The sequence below is a fragment of the Sinohyriopsis cumingii genome, chromosome 6 (assembly GCF_028554795.1).
Source record: "Sinohyriopsis cumingii isolate HCF-2022 chromosome 6, ASM2855479v2, whole genome shotgun sequence".
Classification (NCBI taxonomy): Eukaryota; Metazoa; Mollusca; class Bivalvia; order Unionida; family Unionidae; genus Sinohyriopsis; species Sinohyriopsis cumingii.
Window position 1 is genome coordinate 67,263,460 of NC_142966.1, and position 21,000 is coordinate 67,284,459.

Below are 21,000 nucleotides of genomic sequence, written 5' to 3' on the forward strand. Positions count from 1 at the left end.
GCCTTACCCCACTTTGTCCTTCTGGATAGAAGGTGTCCGAATCAATTGGTTTCCACTTCATTTCTGGTGCTGGCTCCCCAGAAGCTCTGCAACTAATAACTGCTCCACCATTCTCCTCTCCAGTAGCATTACGAACCTCAATAATGTCAGGAAGAACTGTAATGAAAGCTATTCTCTTTAAACTTGAATTTTCTACAAATCTGAAAGGAATGATGTTAAAATTATCAACCCGCCTCCATGTTTGCTATATTATAGTGCCTCAATTTTGACTTGTATGAAAATTTACAAAATGGCAAAACGTTTAATTAATTCATTAAATGTCATAAGTTCTGGGCATGTAATGCTAAATTTTAGATTCAAGGAAAGGACTGGAAATTTTTTCAGGCTGTTTCTAGTGTCTCTATTTTTTATTCCAGTTTGTTCAGCTCGGTGTGGCTTTTTTTGTTCCTGATAAAAATCAATTAAATAAATAAAAGCTTAAGGTCTGTAATTCATAAAAGTTCTTTTAAAGATGAAATTAAATTTGTTTTAATTTCTTATTTAAAATTCAGGCACTGAAATTTTGTCTCTCTGGTGGCATCAAGATTAGTCAATCAGAAAATTACCTTATTAATATGAATGGAACTTGCTCTTAATATACCTCATGAAATATATTTATAAGACTGATTAGCAAGTTTGATCACAATCTAATAATAATTATATATATAAAAAAACAGCTGCTGCAGTGTTCACAAGGTCGACCAATTGGATGCAAGGCGACCTGATTGATATGCATGAGCTCACTCATAATAACACTCAACCAAGCTCTTGATGACATAGGCTGATTTACCAAGCTTGATCCAAGGCCAATATACCAAGTTTGATCAAAGGCCACTTTATCAATTTAAAGTTTGATTAAAATACAATTTTTAAAAAAAAACAGTCAAGACAGCGGTAGAAGATATCAGATGCAAGATCACCTCATGATATGAACAGGTCTAGCTCATAATAAAAATCATCCTTTATCTTGACAATATCAGCCTATTTACTATGATTAAAATTGGGTCAGAAATAGTTCCATGACTGTTAAACTCAGAAAATACATACAAGATCATCTCAAAAATATGCTATGCATAATAAAACACATTATATATGTTTAGGACATCAGCTTATTTACTAAGTTTAATAAAAAATATGATCAGAGTTGCTAAAGTACTGAGAGATCAAATTACATCTGATGCCAAATCAAATCATAAAGTTTGTTTGTACTTCTACTCAAGCGAGATCTTGACGATGTAAGCCCATATACCAAATTTTTTTCAAAACATGATCAGGAATAATCATACTTAGGACCAACTACATGAAGTTTTTAGTGCAAACCCAATGTCACTATGATCCTCTGTTATAAATAAGTGTCAATAAGGTTTTCAAGATGATCACCTTGTTAGTCATATTTGATTTAGGTAAAATGAAAATAAATCTTTATGTGAAAATCCCATGTTGAGACAACCATCCATTCAATGGGGAAGTGACAGGATGATGAAGATCATTAACACTAAGTTCATACTGGATGTTAGGTTGGCATCATTTCCATTCTGGATCAACAATGCATATCTTAAAGAAACTCTATTTGACTGTCCTTTCTAAACTAGAGATAAGATTTTCAAGATAGCCACCTAGTAGCCATTTTGGCTTGTTGAGGGGTTTCATTTTCATTTAGGACCAAACAGGTGTTAAACGAAGACTGGGTGAAAATCTCCTTGTCAATGCAAAATTCCAGTCATACGGAGTACAAATTTAACAAGATTTTTTAGATGGCCACCACGGCTGTCAGATTAACACCGTTTTCATTTCAGACAAACTACATAGTTTCAGCTTCAGGGTAATCACCCCAATTGTTTATTAGAAGCATTAACAAACTTGTGAAAAATAGATGGATCAGAGATGACAAACCAATTTACATAAGATCTGGGTTTTTTAAAAGCTGGCTGCATCTCAGTATTATTAATCTTAATGTGTTCTGAAAATAAATAACTGTGTACCTTGAACATCTAGTCTTGCATGAGCTTCTGCAAAACCTACTTCATTTGAAGCCTGACATTTGTATTGACCTTCATCGTTCTTTCTAAGGGGCTGAATTTTCAGCTCTCCATGTAGTTCATCAATGACGATTCTGTCTGAGTCTGTCAACAGTAACCACTGGTTAGTAGTTCCCTCCTGGATGAAAGGCATGTTTTTTAAATCAAAGAATTTTTCACAGCTATACATCTACAGACCATTCTTTATTTTTTCACTGATGAAATAAGAACTATTATTTTAAATACTAGGTCTAAACGGTCATTTGATGTAAAAGAATCTGCCATAGTTTAAGGCACACAATCACCTATCTCTTTTCTAAATGGGGCAGAGGTTTAAAGATGCAACACAACACACAAAATTGTTGCTATATTTTTGTACATCCCCAAGTTTCTGACTATATGGACACCATTTTGCTTCAAATGACAAATGTTCTTCAATACATAAAGTACATGCACTGTCTATTTCCGGAAATCCATGTTCCCACAGTAGACCTTAATCCTTTAACATGTCCATCCATGACAAGGTGGTGATCATCAATTGCCAATGTCACAGCTTGTGGTAGATGGATTAGGTTTTATTGTCCCAGTAGAAGTCACAGCAACATAATTATGTAATCCTGAATATCCACTACCTTGTGTGGAATTTGCTCAGATGCAGTAGTTTGTCTAGGTGCCTCTTTTTAAACTGTACACAATGCTGTTTAATATTCAATGACCTGCCCTACTGAATAAAATATAATCACTTACATGTATTGCGAGAGATCAAAGATTTCCAAGCAAAGGCTGCTTGGACAATTTAGGTATTTCAAAAAATCTACAAAGTTATAGTAATTTTAATATGAGAGAGATTTTGCTTTTAAACAAAAAAAGGGACAAAAAAAATCACACATAAATATTAACAGGTTTCATTCTGTTGGTCACTTTAAATTGTTTACTTAATATGTTCTGACACAATTAAATATACACATCGTTATCCAACAAGCAACTACTGCTAGACCAGCCTGTTTAGTACATGCGACCCAAATATACATGTCAATGCGACACATTTTCTCAGGAACCAGACATGTTTACTTTTACCATTAACCAACTGTTTTCATGCAGGCTCTACCAGCCAGATGATGCCACATTCCTTAACCAACAACATAATAAATATACTTAGATTTGCTGGTTGGGTCATCTGATCAGTGGTTAAAAAGTGAAATGACTTAAATATTTTCATTAGGAGATAAATTATTATGTATCATTTTCAGATGATGTAGATGATAATTTGGTACATTACTTTCTTTCAATCTACATGACAAATCATGCAGGAGCAGTTAGTTTCTCAAGGGCATACATGTATATCATACCATCATCTTTTGCAACTCAACGGAAATACCTACTATTATGCAAACTTAGCTGTGAAATGTCGTATGTCACTTGCTTAGGCTTGAATAAACAGTAACACAAGAAAGAGTGAAAACAACAAGCTTTTAAAAACACAATAATTTAGTTCCCTGGAAAAATTCCATAAAAATGAAAAAAATATGAACTTACAGTTTTACAGAATCAAATCCAAAAATGATCCAAAAATAATCTGAGAATAAAATTTTAGTAGTCCTAATAAAAAAATGTTCTTCTGATTTCACGTTTGAATCCCGACGAAGAATCCAAGATGGAAGACGATGATGTATGCTACAATCTATAGTGTTGAAGTCAACAGTTCCTTGTAGAAATAATAATTATCACTCCAGTTTCTGATAGCTGAATAAAATTTTTATAAAAAACTGTACTTGTTCCACAATATTACATGAGCACACATATTTTCCAGAAAAATAATGGAATTAATCCTTTTGAATCCAAGTAATTTGAAATAACTCCAAACAGCACAACATATATAACAGTTTAACAGACCAACTTCTACTGAGATTAATTCTCCAAAACATGGGTTATATGGGCTTTCTAAAACGTAAACAAGGGTCACGTGATCATCTTCTGGAAGTATATTGAAGCAAATACTTGTTACAGATCACATTTACCCAGTGTGACCCTGACAAAAACCAATCATTTTTACTTTAAGAAATAAATTAAAAAAATAATTGTTTATATCTTAGAGACAAGGTCCCATCATGACCTTGGAAACAACCAATCATTTTAAAATAAAATAGAACTTGTTTATGAAAGTTGCTACAAATTCAGAAACAAGGTCAGGATTTAGATCAACACCTGGTGTTTATAAACTAACAGTCAAGGTCAAACTATTTTCTAAAAACAAGTATCATCTCTAGCAAATAAATTTACATTACAATATCATGTAATGAAAAAAAAAATTAAAACTGACAAACAAACAATTAAATTGAAATAAATATATATTAGATCAGATACAATTAAATCAAATATACATATATGAATGCTGACAAGTACATGAAAGATTATAAGGCCTTTGATCCTTCTCTTTACTTGCTGGACATTTACTTGACAACCTGTGTAGTAGGTGAAATTTTAGACGTGTATACTTACCAACGTGGTTTTCACACAGATGAGGATTTCTCATGAATATGTGTATCAATTCAAGTTTATCATTGCTAAATAATAACAAGTTGAACAGTGCTTGGTCTACTGAGTCAAATGCTTACATAATCATACTGAGCTTTAAGTTAATACAATGTTATATGTTTCATTTGCTTGTTTGTTTCTTCTTAAGTATCCTATCAGTCTGACACTGAACAGCAATATCACATCATGGTCTGTGTTTGGAAAATTCTAGTGCATGCCTTTGTAGTAGATATGGTAGTCACACATGATGTCTTTTGCATGTATGAACAATAGTTGGCAAATGCACCAAACCTTTTTGCTTACTTTTACAACTAAGGGTTGACATAAAGTTTGACATATTACCAACACAATGTAGTGTTTCTGCAATAAAAAAAATTACATAACTTAATTATTGAATCATATGCTGATATAATTTGTGAGGCCTTAGGAATCCAGAACTATGAAGCTATACAAACCATGTAAACATGGGGAATGAATGTAAAGTTCACTGTGACATAAAAAAAACTCCTTTCAACTATGGTTCTGAACATATTGTGAATAAAAATACTATACTCTCCACATTGAAAGGACATTACTATTCACACTCACAATCAATGGGTTGTGGGTTTGACTCTGACCTAGACTGTCATCACTGACACAGTGGTATATATTCTGGCAAACAAGGTAATTTACTTCCAGTGCCTCAGCACAACAGGGTAATTGGCCTATACAATTAAACACAATGCATCAAGTGTTCATAACATTTTGGTTTTAGAAGAAAACATGTTTTGTCATTATTATTATTATTATTACTGTTGAACAGGCATGAAATAAGCATGGGAATGCACATGAATTTTTTTTCTGGGGGGAGTGGGCAAAATCAAAATTCAAGGGACACACACCCATACACTCGTCATGGTAAAGCAGGATTCATTTTGGGGGTGGGGCTATTATGATTTGCAAACACCCTCCCACTAAAATCACCCTCTCCATCTGATCGTTCTTTTGCTAGGTATAATTGTGGCAAGGGGTAGGGGCTGACAACCAATAATATAGCAAGATAAAAGATATAAATATTTTACCCTAGCTAACTCTTGCTTCTGTAACAGCTTCTCTTGGTCTACATGTTGTTAGCCCTGCAGTAACCTTTGGCTTTTGTCGATCTGTTGTTCATGGACTCAGTTATCTGGCAAGAAAACACACTTGGTACTGCATATGGCAGGAGTCATCTGATGGTCGTAATACCAAGTGACTTTGATTTTTATAGACCGTATCGAAATCAATGTCTCTCATATGGTCACTGCAGACTATCTCGCCTGTCACTGGTCGGATGATGCAAGGTACAACTACTGAATGCAACTAACAATAAAAGTAAAAGTGCACTGTTCCCTACACCATGTCACTTCCACTTTGTCTTACAGAAATTGCTGAGCACTAAATCAGATAGGAATGTGCTGCCTCCAGTGATCAAAAATCAATGTTTTGTAGTCATTATTTTCATTAATGATGAGGTATTTGACATATTTAATTCCTTTACAAATCACATCTAGAAGATCAAATTTATCACATAAATGAAAGTTGTGCGAGTACACTAGTAGACCTATAAATATGTTTATATGTATGCTAATGTAGTTTCAAATACTGTCAATCTATTCAATTTGATTAGTGTAGTAATGATAATTTATTCTCCTTTCAATGTATTACATTTCTGGTAATTCAAGTTCACATACGTCAATTATGATCAGATTCAACAACAGACATTAAGAAAATAGGAAAAGGACATAAGTACACAAAATTATCACAACTGAACCACATTGCATTTCTAGGCTACAAATAAATATAACACATTATGTTACCAGTGTAGAGTTTCTATACGAAACTGACATCTGCAATGGTCAGAATACAATGTAGGGGTTTCTCCCATCTCTTTGTTAAACATGTTGACTCTTGGAGAGAATACAATAGAATCAGTGAGGGGTGCAACAGCTTCAATATAATTTGATGAACTTTCACTAGATTTAGTGTATTTCCACTAGAATGGATGGAGTGGGCACTTAATCCCCTGCCTCTCCATCCACATTCACTGGATCGAGTGTGTGAACCATAAAATGCGATTCATGTACTTATAATTATGTTTATGAAACAGGCATAATTTTGAGTCTTTGGGTCGAAAATGGAGTTATCTTTTTATGCCCAGCAAGTATATACATTGTCATCGAGTGGGATCTATACAATTTTGATCCTATGACCCAGTAATAATCAACTCCCTTAGTGTAGAGACTGACCCTCCTGTCAAAGTTAGTTGCAAGTGTATATTTTTCTTTTCATCCCCTTCAGTGTATATATGATTAGAAGGTGGAGACGATCTCAATAAATTCCATATTATGACCCAGGAGATGTATCCCTGGGGGCAGGAATTTACCTCAGATTCAATGACAGTTGCATGTATAAATTTATCTTTTTATGCAACAATATGTGCATTTTCGCACATAAGGTGGGGATCTAAATACAGTAGTTCTATGTTATGATCCAGGGGCTAAGTTCATAGACATAAGGAACAGACACCCAGGAGATGAACCAGGAGTCCTAGTCTGATATGTGTTGACACTTGGGTCACTGATCGCAATGCAAATTCTCTATATGTGAGACATAAAACTCAAGTCTTATTTAAAATTGAGTAAAATCACCTTTCGCAGACCTGCCAACCCTAACAAGACCTTCTTAGTAAAGCAGTAAATATTTACCTGCAAGTTGGCCCAACTTTCAGTAAGATGTAATAAAATATCATCTACAAGCTAACATGCATTTATAAAGTTCAGAAGAGTAATCAGAGACTGATGCAACAATGTTAAAGAAGCCATTCAACTAAAAAGTCTGTGAAGTGCACTTAAATCTTAATTACCTCCAGCACATTGGCACAAACTAGTACTTCCAAACCTTATGGGGGGCTCAATGGCTTCTTGCTATCTCAAAATGACATAATACTCAATGGTTTGGTGGGGGGGTAACTTCATGTGATGAAGGCAACAATCTCTCCTGCCATGATGATGAGGCATACTTAAGTCAATACGATCATGATGTCCAATAAATTGCTGTCCTTCTTGCTTTATTCCCAAGATTTTTTAACATTCCTTTCTATTGTTTTATTCTTTTAAGAGGCTTATAATCAACATGTTTTTTCGACATTTAAAAAAATTCTATAACAAACAACTTTATCATGCAAATGTTTTGCATGAAACAATACGTGCAGTTTAAAGCATCTAAGGTACTCCCTTAAAGTTTGTCTGGCTTCCTATGACCAACTCCATTCATTCTAAGATTGAAAATGGATCTAAATCAAACATGGTTAAGCCAGTATCCGGATTTAAACACAACAATTTTATTTCCATAATTTCTGTTACTATTCATTTTATTTCCAAAATTTCTGTTACTATTCATTATATTTCCATAATTTCTGTTACTATTCATTTTATTTCCAAAATTTCTGTTACTATTCATTATATTTCCATAATTTCTGTTACTATTCATTTTATTTCCATAATTTTTGCAACTATTCCTTAAGTCCATGTTTTAAGAGTCATTTCAGTAAGACTTGTGGACAGACCATAGGGTTGGCAGGTCTGCCCTAGCCCCACCCCACCCAGGGGCATGATAAACTTATCAATGACACAAGTTTCTGGTATCTATCATTAATGGTATAGGATGAGTTCATTGACACTGCAGGCTTATGAAATGACATGCATGGCCATAATGCAGAGGGACAACTGTGTGGTGGGGGGTAGGGGGATGGGGTTTAAAAGTTGTAATGATAACCAATGTGTCCACTAATGTACTATCCACTCATAAGGAGTCCCAGAATCTGTGAAAAAAATCAACACAATAAAATATACTGTACATGAACAAAAATAGAGAAGCAAAAGTCCTAGCCCCAGTTTCATTAACCCTTTCATCACTAAGTAATTTTGCAGGCATGGAACCCTAAATACTAAGTAACTTGGGAGTAATTTGTAAAGCAAAACAACTTGTGGATTTTGAAATAACATAGCTTTGCCAATTGTAATGATATCTGGCTGGATTAGGTATCAAAATAAAGGTTATTAAAAGTCAAATTGAATGACTAATTCATTAAAATTTGCATATCTATTATAACTTTCAAATTACAGATGCAAAGAGGTAACACAACAGGTAAAGTGCACATGGAATTATTTATTAACCTCGTTACATGGACAATATTTTTAAAACCTTCATCTAAATAAAAGATTTGAAAGTATTCCAGAGTTTTCTGGACCCATCAAACATTTGGGTTGGTCCAACTCTCCCCGAAAACAGAAATAAATCCCTTTGGTTCTTCGAGTTTCTTCCAGAACAAAAACATGTGGAGTGCACACTTCCTCCAGTTCAAAACCTTCTAAGTCCTCTTCATTGTCATCACTATCATCCATAAGTACATTCCATTGCCTCTCCAAGATGTTTTCTCTCATTTTCAATCAACTGCATTAGCTCACAACTGCTAAATATTCTGATAATTCATAATCTGACACTTCATCCTCATCTTGCTTCGAACTTGCCATTTTGAATAGAAATCCACCATTCCGAAAACACGTTCAGAGAGTGCCTTCTTTCCTCGAGATTTTTTAAGCTGTTTTCAAGCTTAACTTACAAAATAATCCAAATAAAATATCTACATTACAAGAAGGAAGTTATTAGGTGTATGTAAATTATGTAAATGGGTACTATGACTCTAAAGAAGCACACTGCCCCAGATTGGTAAAGCGGTGCATAGGGTTGACAGACTTACTTCCCTTCGACTGGTAAACCAGTCCATAGTGAATAAAGGGTTAAATGTCTGAAAATGCTTTCTTCAAATTGTAATTTTTTTAATATAGTTCTTATCACTTTGTTAGTAGTAATGATTTCTGGGGTCTTTTTTGTTGCAGAGTATTAATCATACAACAGGATTAAAACAGTCCTAAAATCATAAATTGTCCATGAAGGAGTTTTGCCTTGTCTCTGAAGGAACTGATTTCCTTAAATATGGAGATTTCCACAACAGTGTTCTCTTTTTCAAGATTAAAACGTCTTCCATGTGTTCAATTTTGAAACTGAAAAGTGATTTTGCATCCTTGCCACACACTCTCTTTCTCTCCACTTCTGACAAAAAAAATGTAAAAAACAATGCTAAATTTGTGACAAAATATTGAATCTTTCAGTGCAATTATGACATTTTCATCAATATATCACTGTATAAAACAGCATGTAGCCATATTAAAATTCTTACTTCTGAAACAAAAAAACAGCCAAATTTGTCTCTGTTTAAAAATAATAAAAAATCATGAAATGTCATGTACATAAGTGAACAACAAATCAACGAGGCCAGCATGAGCAACAATTTATTCTACTGTTAAATATGGAAATATACGTAGACACATAAAACTGAAGCAAGACATTACTATTAATTTAGTAATCTGTACAGTGAATGTGTTTTACTTAATCTTTTTACAATTGGTTGTAGAAGTGCCAGATCTCCGATACTTTCGACACTCTGAATTGAGGAAGAAAAGATCAAAATTTTAAAATTACCTTGTACCAAATGTAGTATGGGATTGGATCTCCACTGGCACGACAGAGCATGCTGAACTTATCACCAGCCTTTGCAGTGGTGATGGTGGGAGGATTAACTATCTCAGGCTTAACTGTAATAAGTAAGCAATGCACAATGTAAAGACATCTTTTGTTATTAGGCATCAATACGTAAAATACAGACATCTTTTGTTATTAGACAGCAATAAATATAAACATCTTTTGTTATTAGACAGCAATACACAAAAAATATAGACATCTTTTGTTATTAGAGAGCAGTACACAATATATAGATATCTTTTGTTGGCAATCAGGGTATTTTTAGATTCTTCACGATAGGGCCAGCTAATTTACTGGAATACAAAAATACAAAAAACACCACCAATAATCTTAACGAAATTACCATGAACCATGTATTTTTATAAGTATTCACAATTGTTCAAAAATTGATTTTTTTTTAACACTTCAATTTGTGATCTGGTAAAGGGGGTTCTACTGTCATTAACAATGGACCAATCTTCATTGGTTCTTTAAGTTATGATCTGAAGCCCCCAAACCTTCACCTCTCAAAAAAAAAAAAAAAAAAAGAACAAGTAATCCACAAATAAAATCAGGCTTACAAAATTTAAATGGTCCCTCTGATTCTAAAAGCACTTACCCCTTTAGCATATCAAATGACTTGGCAACTGATTAAGTTTATAATTTAAATTCCACTGATTTGAGTTAAACCATTTCCATCAACAAATGAAAAGTCCCAAATAATCTCAATACCGGTAATGTACTCTGGTTATCCAAGAACCATGATGTAGTCAAGATAACGTTGTCCAGAATTCATTCGAATAATTTATAATAGTTCCAGAATAATATTATTGTTGAAAAAATGAACACTTTCTATCACCACTGAACAGTCAAAACAAATGTTTTTCCTCTCGCAAAATATCTAAGTACAACATAAAATACAACTGCAGACTTACATCAGGAACACAAAAAGCGTGAATGACTCCAGAAATCAGAATCAAAGTGAATGCTTAAGTTTCTCCTTATATACACTGTAAACTGCTACTATATTTTGCAATGGACCCCATATGACAACATACACTATTGATTTACAATGTACTAAGTCACAACATAATATGTTCAAATGACCTTGCGCAACCATTGGCAATCCACAGAATTCTTCTTGAAACTTCCACGTCCCATCAGTCACAGAGAAACTACACCATTTTAAGCCTTATTATCATTACTAATTGTCAAAAAGTATGTAAACAACTATTTACAGATCCTACGAGACTTGTGTTTTCAACAGATCCAAATTATGCACACAATTTATAACGAAAAATATTCTAAACAGTTTATGACCATGAATAAAACTTACAATAATTAAATAAAATCATACATCAAAAGTTACAGATTGCAATAAAGATATACATAACAAATAAACAGGCAAGTTGACAGCACATCATATTTACTTATATTTAATATGCAGGTTAAGTAAAATTTGTATGCAGAACTGTTTTTCTTATTTCGGTTACTTTAATTCTGACCTATCACTGTTTGACCCCAAAATTGATGACCTCTTGCATACCCCAGGTATGAACTATCCATGAAGGTTGGTCCAGGTCTAATATAGAACTATTGCTAATGTATGGAAACTGTTTTTCTTCTTTCACTCTGTGTGTGTGTGTGTGTGTGTGTGTGTTTTGTGTGCATGTCTGGATGTATGTACTTTTATGACATAAGTATATATTCCAAGTCTGATCAAAATCAGATCAAAAATATAGCTATCAAAGGTGTAACATGTCCAGACAAACAGATGTAAGATCACCTGACCAACCTCATTAATGAACTCATCCAACATCTGAATAATTTAAGCATACGTGCCATGTTTTATCAAAATTGGATCAGAAATTAGGCCTCAAGAGAGACAACTAAGTTAATCAAATGCAAGGTTAACTCATCAATGTGCGAATCCCTTTATTAAGCACATGATATAAACCCATATATCAAGTCTGATTGATTTAAATTGGTTTAGAAATAGAGACTCCAAAGTGTAGAATTGAATATACCTGATGCATGCAACATAATGCACAATACAATGGATGACATACAAGCTAAAATCTTCTGTCTCACAGAACGAAAGTTGTCACACTCAAGAACGTTGTGTTCCACTGTCAGTGGACAGCTTCAGGGAACATATTCTGGACAAGGTTCACCCCTCTGAAGGTCTGCACAAGTCAGATCCATGTATATATATTCAATACACCACTGTACAGTACTACTTCATCCAGGCATTTCGTTCTTTATAAGGAATGCCAATCACCACTGTTGTGTTTGATGTTCTACAGTTTAATTTTGCCAAGTATGAAGAAGGTGCAGATTTTATATATTTTACCCTGACCTTTGACATTCTCACCCTAAATTCAGTAGACTTCTTCCTTACCTCAAGCTTGGCCGAGGTTTGTCATGTACAACTAAAGTTTTTGTGCATAAACCATTTTTATTCATTCAGTGTCCTTGAACAATAATCTTTGATCTTTTGACTCCCAAAATCAATATGGTACTTGCTTACCCTAAAAACAAACTATCCACAATATTCAGAGATGGTCAATTCAAGTTATTGTGCAGAAACAATTTACCTTCTTTCAGTCAGGTTACAAACCTTGACCTTTGAAGCCTGAAAAACATGGGGTTCTACCTTATCCCAATGCCGACTGTAGATGGTGGAAAAGTTACTGTGCAGACACCATTTTTTTTCTTTCACAGTAACGCTGACCTTTGACCCCAAATCTATATGGTTCGTTCTTATCATAAGTGCAAACCATCCACAAAGTTTGGTAGCTGCTGATGGCAGACAACTTGAGTTATTGTGCACAAATGAAAATGGTGACTGACATAGACAGACAGATGGACAACAACATAACAATAAGTTCTGCCTTATGGTAGGCATACCAAAATAGATAATAATAATAATAATAATAATAATAATAATGAGGACTTTGTATAGCGCCTAATCTTTAGAGGCTCTAAGCGCTTTACAACATTAGACAACACCTATAAGATAAAAAACATATAATGATATGATTACAAAAACAAACACCATGAAATTAGAAAACATAAAAAATATGCTGAGAATATTTAAGGTAGGAAACATTATTAGGTCTTTAAGTTTGTTCTTGCAGTCGAAATATGTGAGTTTTGAGAGCACTTTTGAATGGGATCACTGTGTCTTTGTGTCTAAGTTCAGTGGGCAATTCATTCCATGTTACTGGGCCCTGGTATGCAAAAGAACAATGTCCATATGACTTTGTTTTCATAGTGGGAATAACGAGTATACGATTGTCAGAAGAGGAGCGCAAGTATCTTGCTGGTGTGTACACATGGTTGAGGTCGGATAGGTATGTTGGACTAGAGTCCGTCAGTGAAACGTAGCACAGAGAACAAATTTTGTGTTTGATTCTGGATCAAATGGATAGCCAGTGTAGGGTTCAGAGGAGCGCGGAGGTGTGCTCTGATCATGGTACTCTAAGTATGATCTGAGCAGCTGCGTTTTGAAGTTTCTGGAGTAGATATTGAGATGAACCAGACAGAACTGAGTTACAATAGTCCAGTCTTGAAAGTACTAATGAACACACAAGTGTTTTATTGGCATCAACTGAAAGATATTTGCGAATGGAGCTGATGAGTCTCAGCTCAAGATATGCAGCCTTGCATATGTTCATGACATGTTGGTGCAATGTGAGAGTACTGTCCAGAGTAACACCTAGGTTTCATACTGATTGTGTGAACTTCATGTTGGTGTTGCTGATATTTATTGTTTGAGGTAAAGGATGTGAATGAGAAAGCTTGTTACATGTCATCCATGATTTCACATCAGAAATGCACCTCTCTACACCTTGGATAGTAGCATCAACTTCAGTTGGGTGACTAGATTTGTATATTTGGGTGTCATCAGCGTACAATTGGTGAGACACTGGATGATGATCTATGACACTTGAGAGCAGCTGAGTGTACAGAATGAAGAGAACAGTTCCTGCAAGAACAGACCCCTGTGGAACACCACAACATAAATCAACTGGGCTGGAGTGTATTCCATTTGCAGACACAATTTGTGTCCTGTTGACCAAGTAGGACTTGAACCACAGTAAGGCTGTATCATAAATGCCAAATACATGCTGGAGATGGTGAAGTAATATATCATGGTCTATTGTGTCAAATGCTGCAGACAAATCAAGGAGGGTGAGGACTGTAATCTTTCAGCTATCCAAAGCAGAGAGAATGTCATTAACTACTTTTAGAAGAGTAGTTTCAGTACTGTGGCAAGGGCGATATGCAGATTGTACATTGCTAAAAAGACTGTTTGAATTCAGATGAGATACAAGCTGGGATAGAACAACCTTGTCTAAGATTTTTTATATGAATGGGAGATTAGAAACTGGGCAGTAGTTCTTTAAATCATTATGGTCTAGTGTTGGTTTCTTCAGCAGAGGCTTTACAATGGCAGTTTTGAAAAATGATGGGAATTCCCCTGATGAGAGAGAGGTATTAATAACATCAGTTAGTGAAGGCAATACTGGATCTAAGCACTCAAGCAGCAGTGATGTTGGAATTGGATCAAGTTCACATGACTTTTGGTGCACTCTTCTTCAGGATTGTACGTACGAAATCCATAGAGACAGGTTCAAATGCTACTAATAGTTGCCGCTCAAATTCTGTATCTCAACTGTATGGTGATGACAAGTCAATTGAAATTGTGTTGTCAAGCTTATCTCTATGGTTTGTACTTTGTCACGGAAGAAATTTGCAAACATGTACGGAAGGTCGACTGGAGAGAAGGTAGTTGGAGGTGGTGTAGATTTGTTCCTTGACATTAGCTTGTTAGTAATCTCAAAGAGCTCTTTGCAGATGGAACTTTCCATGATCTTAGTAGTGTAGTGGGCTGATTTTGATGCATGGACTATATTTGTGACATTCTTCTTAGCGGCTTCATAGATTTGCTTATGAATAGTGAGTCTGGTGGAAAGCCAAAGTCTCTCAGCTTTATGGCGGTCTCTTTTAGCATTGTGAAGCTGGTCCCTAACACTGCTATACCATGGAGAACACTTTTGAATTGATACTCTGCACTTGGTAGATGGGGCATGTTTGTCGAGCAATGAACGCAGTCAGTTATCGAGTTGTTGTGCTGTAGGAGGTAAGCAAGTTGTCAGGTTTGCTTGGATGTCATGCATTAGGGGATTAAACAATCTGACTTTTATTTGTCTCCTTTCACTACTTGTTTCTATAATAGCAAGATAACACAGTTTGCATTGATAAGATCAGGTGGCACTGTATCTTGTTTTAATGACCACTGTTTAAGAACCATCTTTTAGTCTTCTTGACAGTGCTTGGAATTTGATCCTGTTTGCTCATGTATTTTAGAATCAACCTCTGTCACCATCTTTTTAAAACTTTCTGATACACGCTGATTAAAATAAAACTGCTGTCCAAAGTAATTCATCTTTATGGAAACAAGAAGCCCAAGTGTGTCTGAAATTACCCTCCTGGCAGATATTGGCTTAATATTGGCCAGTAAATGTAGGTCAGCAAATGCTTTCTCTTCACATTTTTTTAATGCTGTTGAATGTATATGTATCAAAGCAATGATATCAATGCTTCTCCATTGTATATGATCATCATCCATAACTTGATCATACATCAACATCATTCTGTCCAATACTGAAAGGTCTTTATGCCAGGATGCCCTACCCTGTGTCAAGTTAGTCAAAATCTGTTTAGCTGGCTCATATTTACATACATTTAACAAAATGTTTCGGCTTTTCTAGTAACGGTGACCATATTTAATGGCAATTTAAAGAAGTATAATTTGCATAAATATGAATGGACATTTAAGCAGGATGATCTCTGCAATAGTTTTACTAAATCTAGCAAAGTGCTTTCTTTAAAATGATTTTTTTTTTGTTTTAGCAACAGCAGATATAATTCATGGCCAAATAGCTTCAGTATCACTTGTAAAACTTTTAAATCATTTCTTGCCAGGGTGGTTTCTCACAAATTAAGGCAATTACTTTGGAGCCATTTCTAAGAATTCATTTAAAGCATTTTCCATATTTAGTGGAGACCATATCCTGAGATGCATATCATGGCCACAATGGAAGCTAATCAACATTTTCAATGCTGACAAAAAATAAAATACTAACCAAAGCATCAATGTCCACAATGCTGACACCCCAAACACAATAAGACATTTCTTGCCTATATATCCAGTTCAAAGTTATATTTCATGTTGTCCAGGATAACAAACACTGTTCGTGACCATCAGAATATGTGATGTTACCCAAGATAACAACCATTCATGACATTTTTTTCAAGATGGTCCCTGTGTCAGTCCTATTGTGTGCCTGAGTGGAACCATTTTCATTTATCACTAAACAGGCCCTTTGATGAATGTGTATAAAGTTTCCTGGGACTGTTAGCAATAACAAATGTTGTAATACACAGGTGGTTGTCACATGACACACAAAATGCCATCCCATAAGCTCTTCTTATCTAGTATCCTTACAGCTTTAAAAAAAACAATCCATGTAAGTAAAGCTACAAATCTGACTTACTGAGCACTTTCACTTTAATGCTTCGATATTCCCATGAAAAAGTCTTGTCATACTTGGCATGGAACTCATAGATCATCTCATCCGTTTTGCTGACGTTAAAGATAATCAATCCCGCACTCATGATGGCATACTTGTTCCCATCTACAATCATAGAGAAAAGGTAGTGAATACTAAAATTATATTGTGTGGTCTCAATTTTACCAAGTGTATCGACCAACTTAAAATTTATAAATCAATAAATGTAGCTGGACAATATTTAAAACAAATTTAAGTTTGATAAAACAAATGTAACAAGTCTAATCTCAGCATCAATATGTAGCAATGACAGTTTTCAGCAATTTTCCAGCTTTCTACTGAATCCCCATAAAGATTATATTGTTTCAAATGATACATGAAAATGTTTCTTTAATAAATACTGTTCAAACAAACCAAAGTTAATATGTCGATAAAACAGAGGCTTGATCTCAGCTTTACTGAAGTTTATATTCTTGATAATCCACATGACCTTGACATCAACTCTAATGCTTATTACGACTCTATGATCTTAAAATAGGTAACAGAAAAGAGTGAGAAGCAACAAGCTTGGTAAAAAAAACAATTGATTTCCCTAGAATAGAAACTGAAAAAGTAAAAAAACATTATAATATTGTGAATGATATCCCAAATAATCCTAAAATTAATAACACAAGTCCTAAAAACATACAGTTCTAAATAAACTTTAGCTATTTCAAATGATTTCCAATGCTGAAGGTGTTGAAGTGCCTGTATTGGCATGCAGTGTCTAATGCCAATGGCTTGAATTTTAATGATGTGCCAAGTCTTGTTTTGAATCACATTGATATAATCCAATGTTTCCTTGTCTGAATTCACTATAATTCCCAATTAATGTCTCTTTCCAAGAATATTACTAAAGCATGCATATTTGTATTTCCAAAGAAGAAGAATTTGATTTAAATAATTTCAGCCCAAATCAATCACTGAGCACAACAATTATTCTGCCACAAAATATTATCACATGAATGGATAATTTCTAGATTAACAAGATTATAAAAAAAACCAAGATACAAAAGAATAACCAGTATGTAGGACAAAAGTTTATTTCCAGAACAATCCAAGTTATATAATTTAAGAAGGCCTGTTACTAAAATTATAATATAGAATGCAGTAAACATCCAGTAGTCCCCACAGTTCGTGGGGTAATTTCCAATGTTCTTGACTAAGATGAAGATAAACATGTCATTTACAAACCAAAATCAATGATTCTGGTCAGGTAGAAAATGAACTTGATTTTGCACAAGGTAAGCTAATCAAAATATTGCAAGGAACCTACATGCTAAACAAGATAGACATCACTGTCTGACATTTTTCATATTTTTTGTAGACAAGACAGGTATTACAGCCTAGAAAAGTATGAACTGATTCAGCTGAAATGGGAAGGCAGGGCTAAGAATTCTACTTGTCAACTCATATTTACAAGTAACACATGAGCAAAAGTAACTTTTTCAAGATGCTGACTGACCAGAAGACAGCCACTTTAAACCAATAATGAAATAAAAAAGAAAACAAAACAAAATCTTTTCTCTTATCAACAGCATTTTTTTTATGAAGCTGTCTCTAGCAACACATCATACCTTACATGTGATCTCATCTTTAGTGATCTACAATAACAATATATAATGGGAGTTGACAAGAAAACTTTAAAATATTCCAGTTTAGACCTTGTCCTGCAGATTTTATTTTTTATTACACTGTATGGCTCATATATGAGCATACATGTATATGGCAATGATCAGAAATTACATCTGTTGCTGTGTGCTTACAACAGTATAACTATGAAACAAGTCTGTGTGCTTACAAGAGTATAACTATGAAATACATCTGTGTGCTTACAAGAGTATAGCTATGAACCACATCTGTGTGCTTACAAGAGTATAACTATGAAACAAGTCTGTGTGCTTATCCATCTGAAACAAGTCTGTGTGTTTACAAGAGTATCCATATGAAACAAGTCTGTGTGTTTACAAGAGTATCCATATGAAACACGTCTGTGTTTACAAGAGTATCCATATGAAACAAGTCTGTGTGCTTACAAGAGTATCCATATGAAACAAGTCTGTGTGCTTACAAGAGTATAACTATGAAACAAGTCTGTGTGCTTACAAGAGTATAACTGAAACAAGTCTGTGTGCTTGCAAGAGTATAACTATGGAACAAGTTTGTGCTTACAAGAGTATCCATATGAAACACATCTGTGTGCTTACAAGAGTATAAATATGACACAAGTCTGTGCATTTATAAGAGTATCCATTTGAAACAAGTCTGTATGCTTATGAGAGTATCCATATGAAGCATGTCTGTGTGCTTACAAGAGTATCCATCTGAAACAAGTCTGTGTGCTTATAAGAGTATCCATATCAAACACGTCTGTGTGCTTACAAGAGTATAAATGACACAAATCTGTGCGTTTATAAGAGTATCCATTTGAAACAAGTCTGTATGCTTATGAGAGTATCCATCTGAAACAAGCCTGTGTTTACAAGAGTATCCATCTGAAACAAGTCTGTACGCTTACAAGAATATCCATATGCAACAGGCGTGTGTGCTTGTGAGCATATAAATGAAACAAGTCTGTGTTTACAAGAGTATCCATCTGAAACAAGTCTGTGTGCCTACAAGAGTATCCATATGAAACAAGTTTGTGTGCTTACAAGAGTATAACTATGAAACAAGTCTGTGTGCCTACAAGAGTATCTATATAAAACACGTTTGTGTGCTTACAAGAGTATCCATCTGAAATAAGTCTGTGTGCTTACAAGAGTATCCAAATGAAACAAGTCTGTGTTTACAAGAGTATCCATCTGAAACAAGTCTGTGTACTTACAAGAGTATCCATATAAACAAGTTTGTGTGCTTACAAGAGTATCCATATGAAACAACTTTGTGTGCTTACAAGAGTATCCATCTGAAACAAGTCTGTGTGCTTACAAGAGTATCCATATAAAACAAGTTTGTGTGCTTACAAGAGTATCAATCTAAAACAAGTCTGTTTACAAGAGTATCCATCTGAAACAAGTCTGTGCTCACAAGAGTATCCATTTCAAACAAGTCTGTGTGCTTACAAGAGTATCCATATAAAACAAGTTTGTGTGCTTACAAGAGTATCCATCTGAAACAAGTCTGTCTGCTTACAAGAGTATCCATATGAAACAAGTCTATAATCCAGATACGTGTTATCTAGCATTAAAACTTAATCATTTTGTGCCATTTAGTGCACATTATCTTTTGTACATAGGCATTACATATACAGTAATATGGGATCATTTCCCACACCTTGAGCAGGAATGTTTCCAAATCTGCCTCCTGGTTACACAACTTTGCATTTAGTGCAGTTCATTTAGAATTAACATGAAAGTATTAGAAAATATGGATTAGTTTTTGCAAGAGGCTATTTCCATCAGATGCAATAAGTGATTTAATTTCCATATATTTGCATAGAGATATAGCTGGTGGATGCCACTTATAAAAGACTGAATGGCAGGCATGTTGGACACTGGAGATAGGAGAAAAAGAAAGAAAATCAGTAAAAAATACAAGCAGAAAAAATAAAATTCTATAAAATAAAAAGACAATATAAGTCTTCAAAACATAAGCGATGTTTAACTGGCATGGCTTGCTAATTTCATTATCTAAAGAATGATGAGTCCATGTCACAAATATCCTTTATGTATTCCAATGCATTTTTAATATTAGTTAAGAGGCAAAAATAAGACATATAAAGAGATACAGCTTGTTTTCCTGAAAACCATGCCAAACTATTTATGTACGTCAATTAGAAGAGGTAATACAAAACAAAATGGACATATTGGACTTTTTTTGTGCACTTGTACAAAATCATGGCCAACAACCAACTCTAAGATAATGTAATCAAGCTGGTGTTTCATGTACTTAAAAAAAAAAATGCAAAATAAATCCCAATCACTTACCCTAGTAACATAAATAAATAGATATTCTTGTATGGAAAATACTAAACATGCAATCCGCACAACTTCAATTTTGCCAAACAAACCTCATCCTTCATCAACCATTTTTTGAGAAAATGCTTCGGAAGGCCACATTTCAAGGCATGCAGTGGCATTAGTTTTAACGAGTCATTTTAACTACTTAAAATTAAAGGTGAAGATATCTACATATATCATATTCAATTTTTTTCAAGGCCACGATGTGAATAGTTCAAAATTTAAGAG

The 21,000-nt window shown here is 34.3% G+C and overlaps 1 protein-coding gene across 1 annotated transcript in view; it reads right to left on the reverse strand.

Annotated features, from left to right (window-relative positions):
- LOC149797120 (hemicentin-2-like) overlaps positions 1 to 21,000 on the reverse strand; it is a 287,779-nt gene that overhangs the window by 198,990 nt on the left and 67,789 nt on the right. Inside the window, exons 5-8 of the mRNA XM_089961792.1 lie at positions 16,757 to 16,897; positions 10,152 to 10,264; positions 2,022 to 2,196; positions 8 to 156 (exon numbers count right to left, since the gene is read on the reverse strand). Of these exons, the coding sequence (XP_089817918.1) occupies positions 8 to 156; positions 2,022 to 2,196; positions 10,152 to 10,264; positions 16,757 to 16,897 (578 nt within the window). The remainder of the gene's footprint in view (positions 1 to 7; positions 157 to 2,021; positions 2,197 to 10,151; positions 10,265 to 16,756; positions 16,898 to 21,000) is intronic.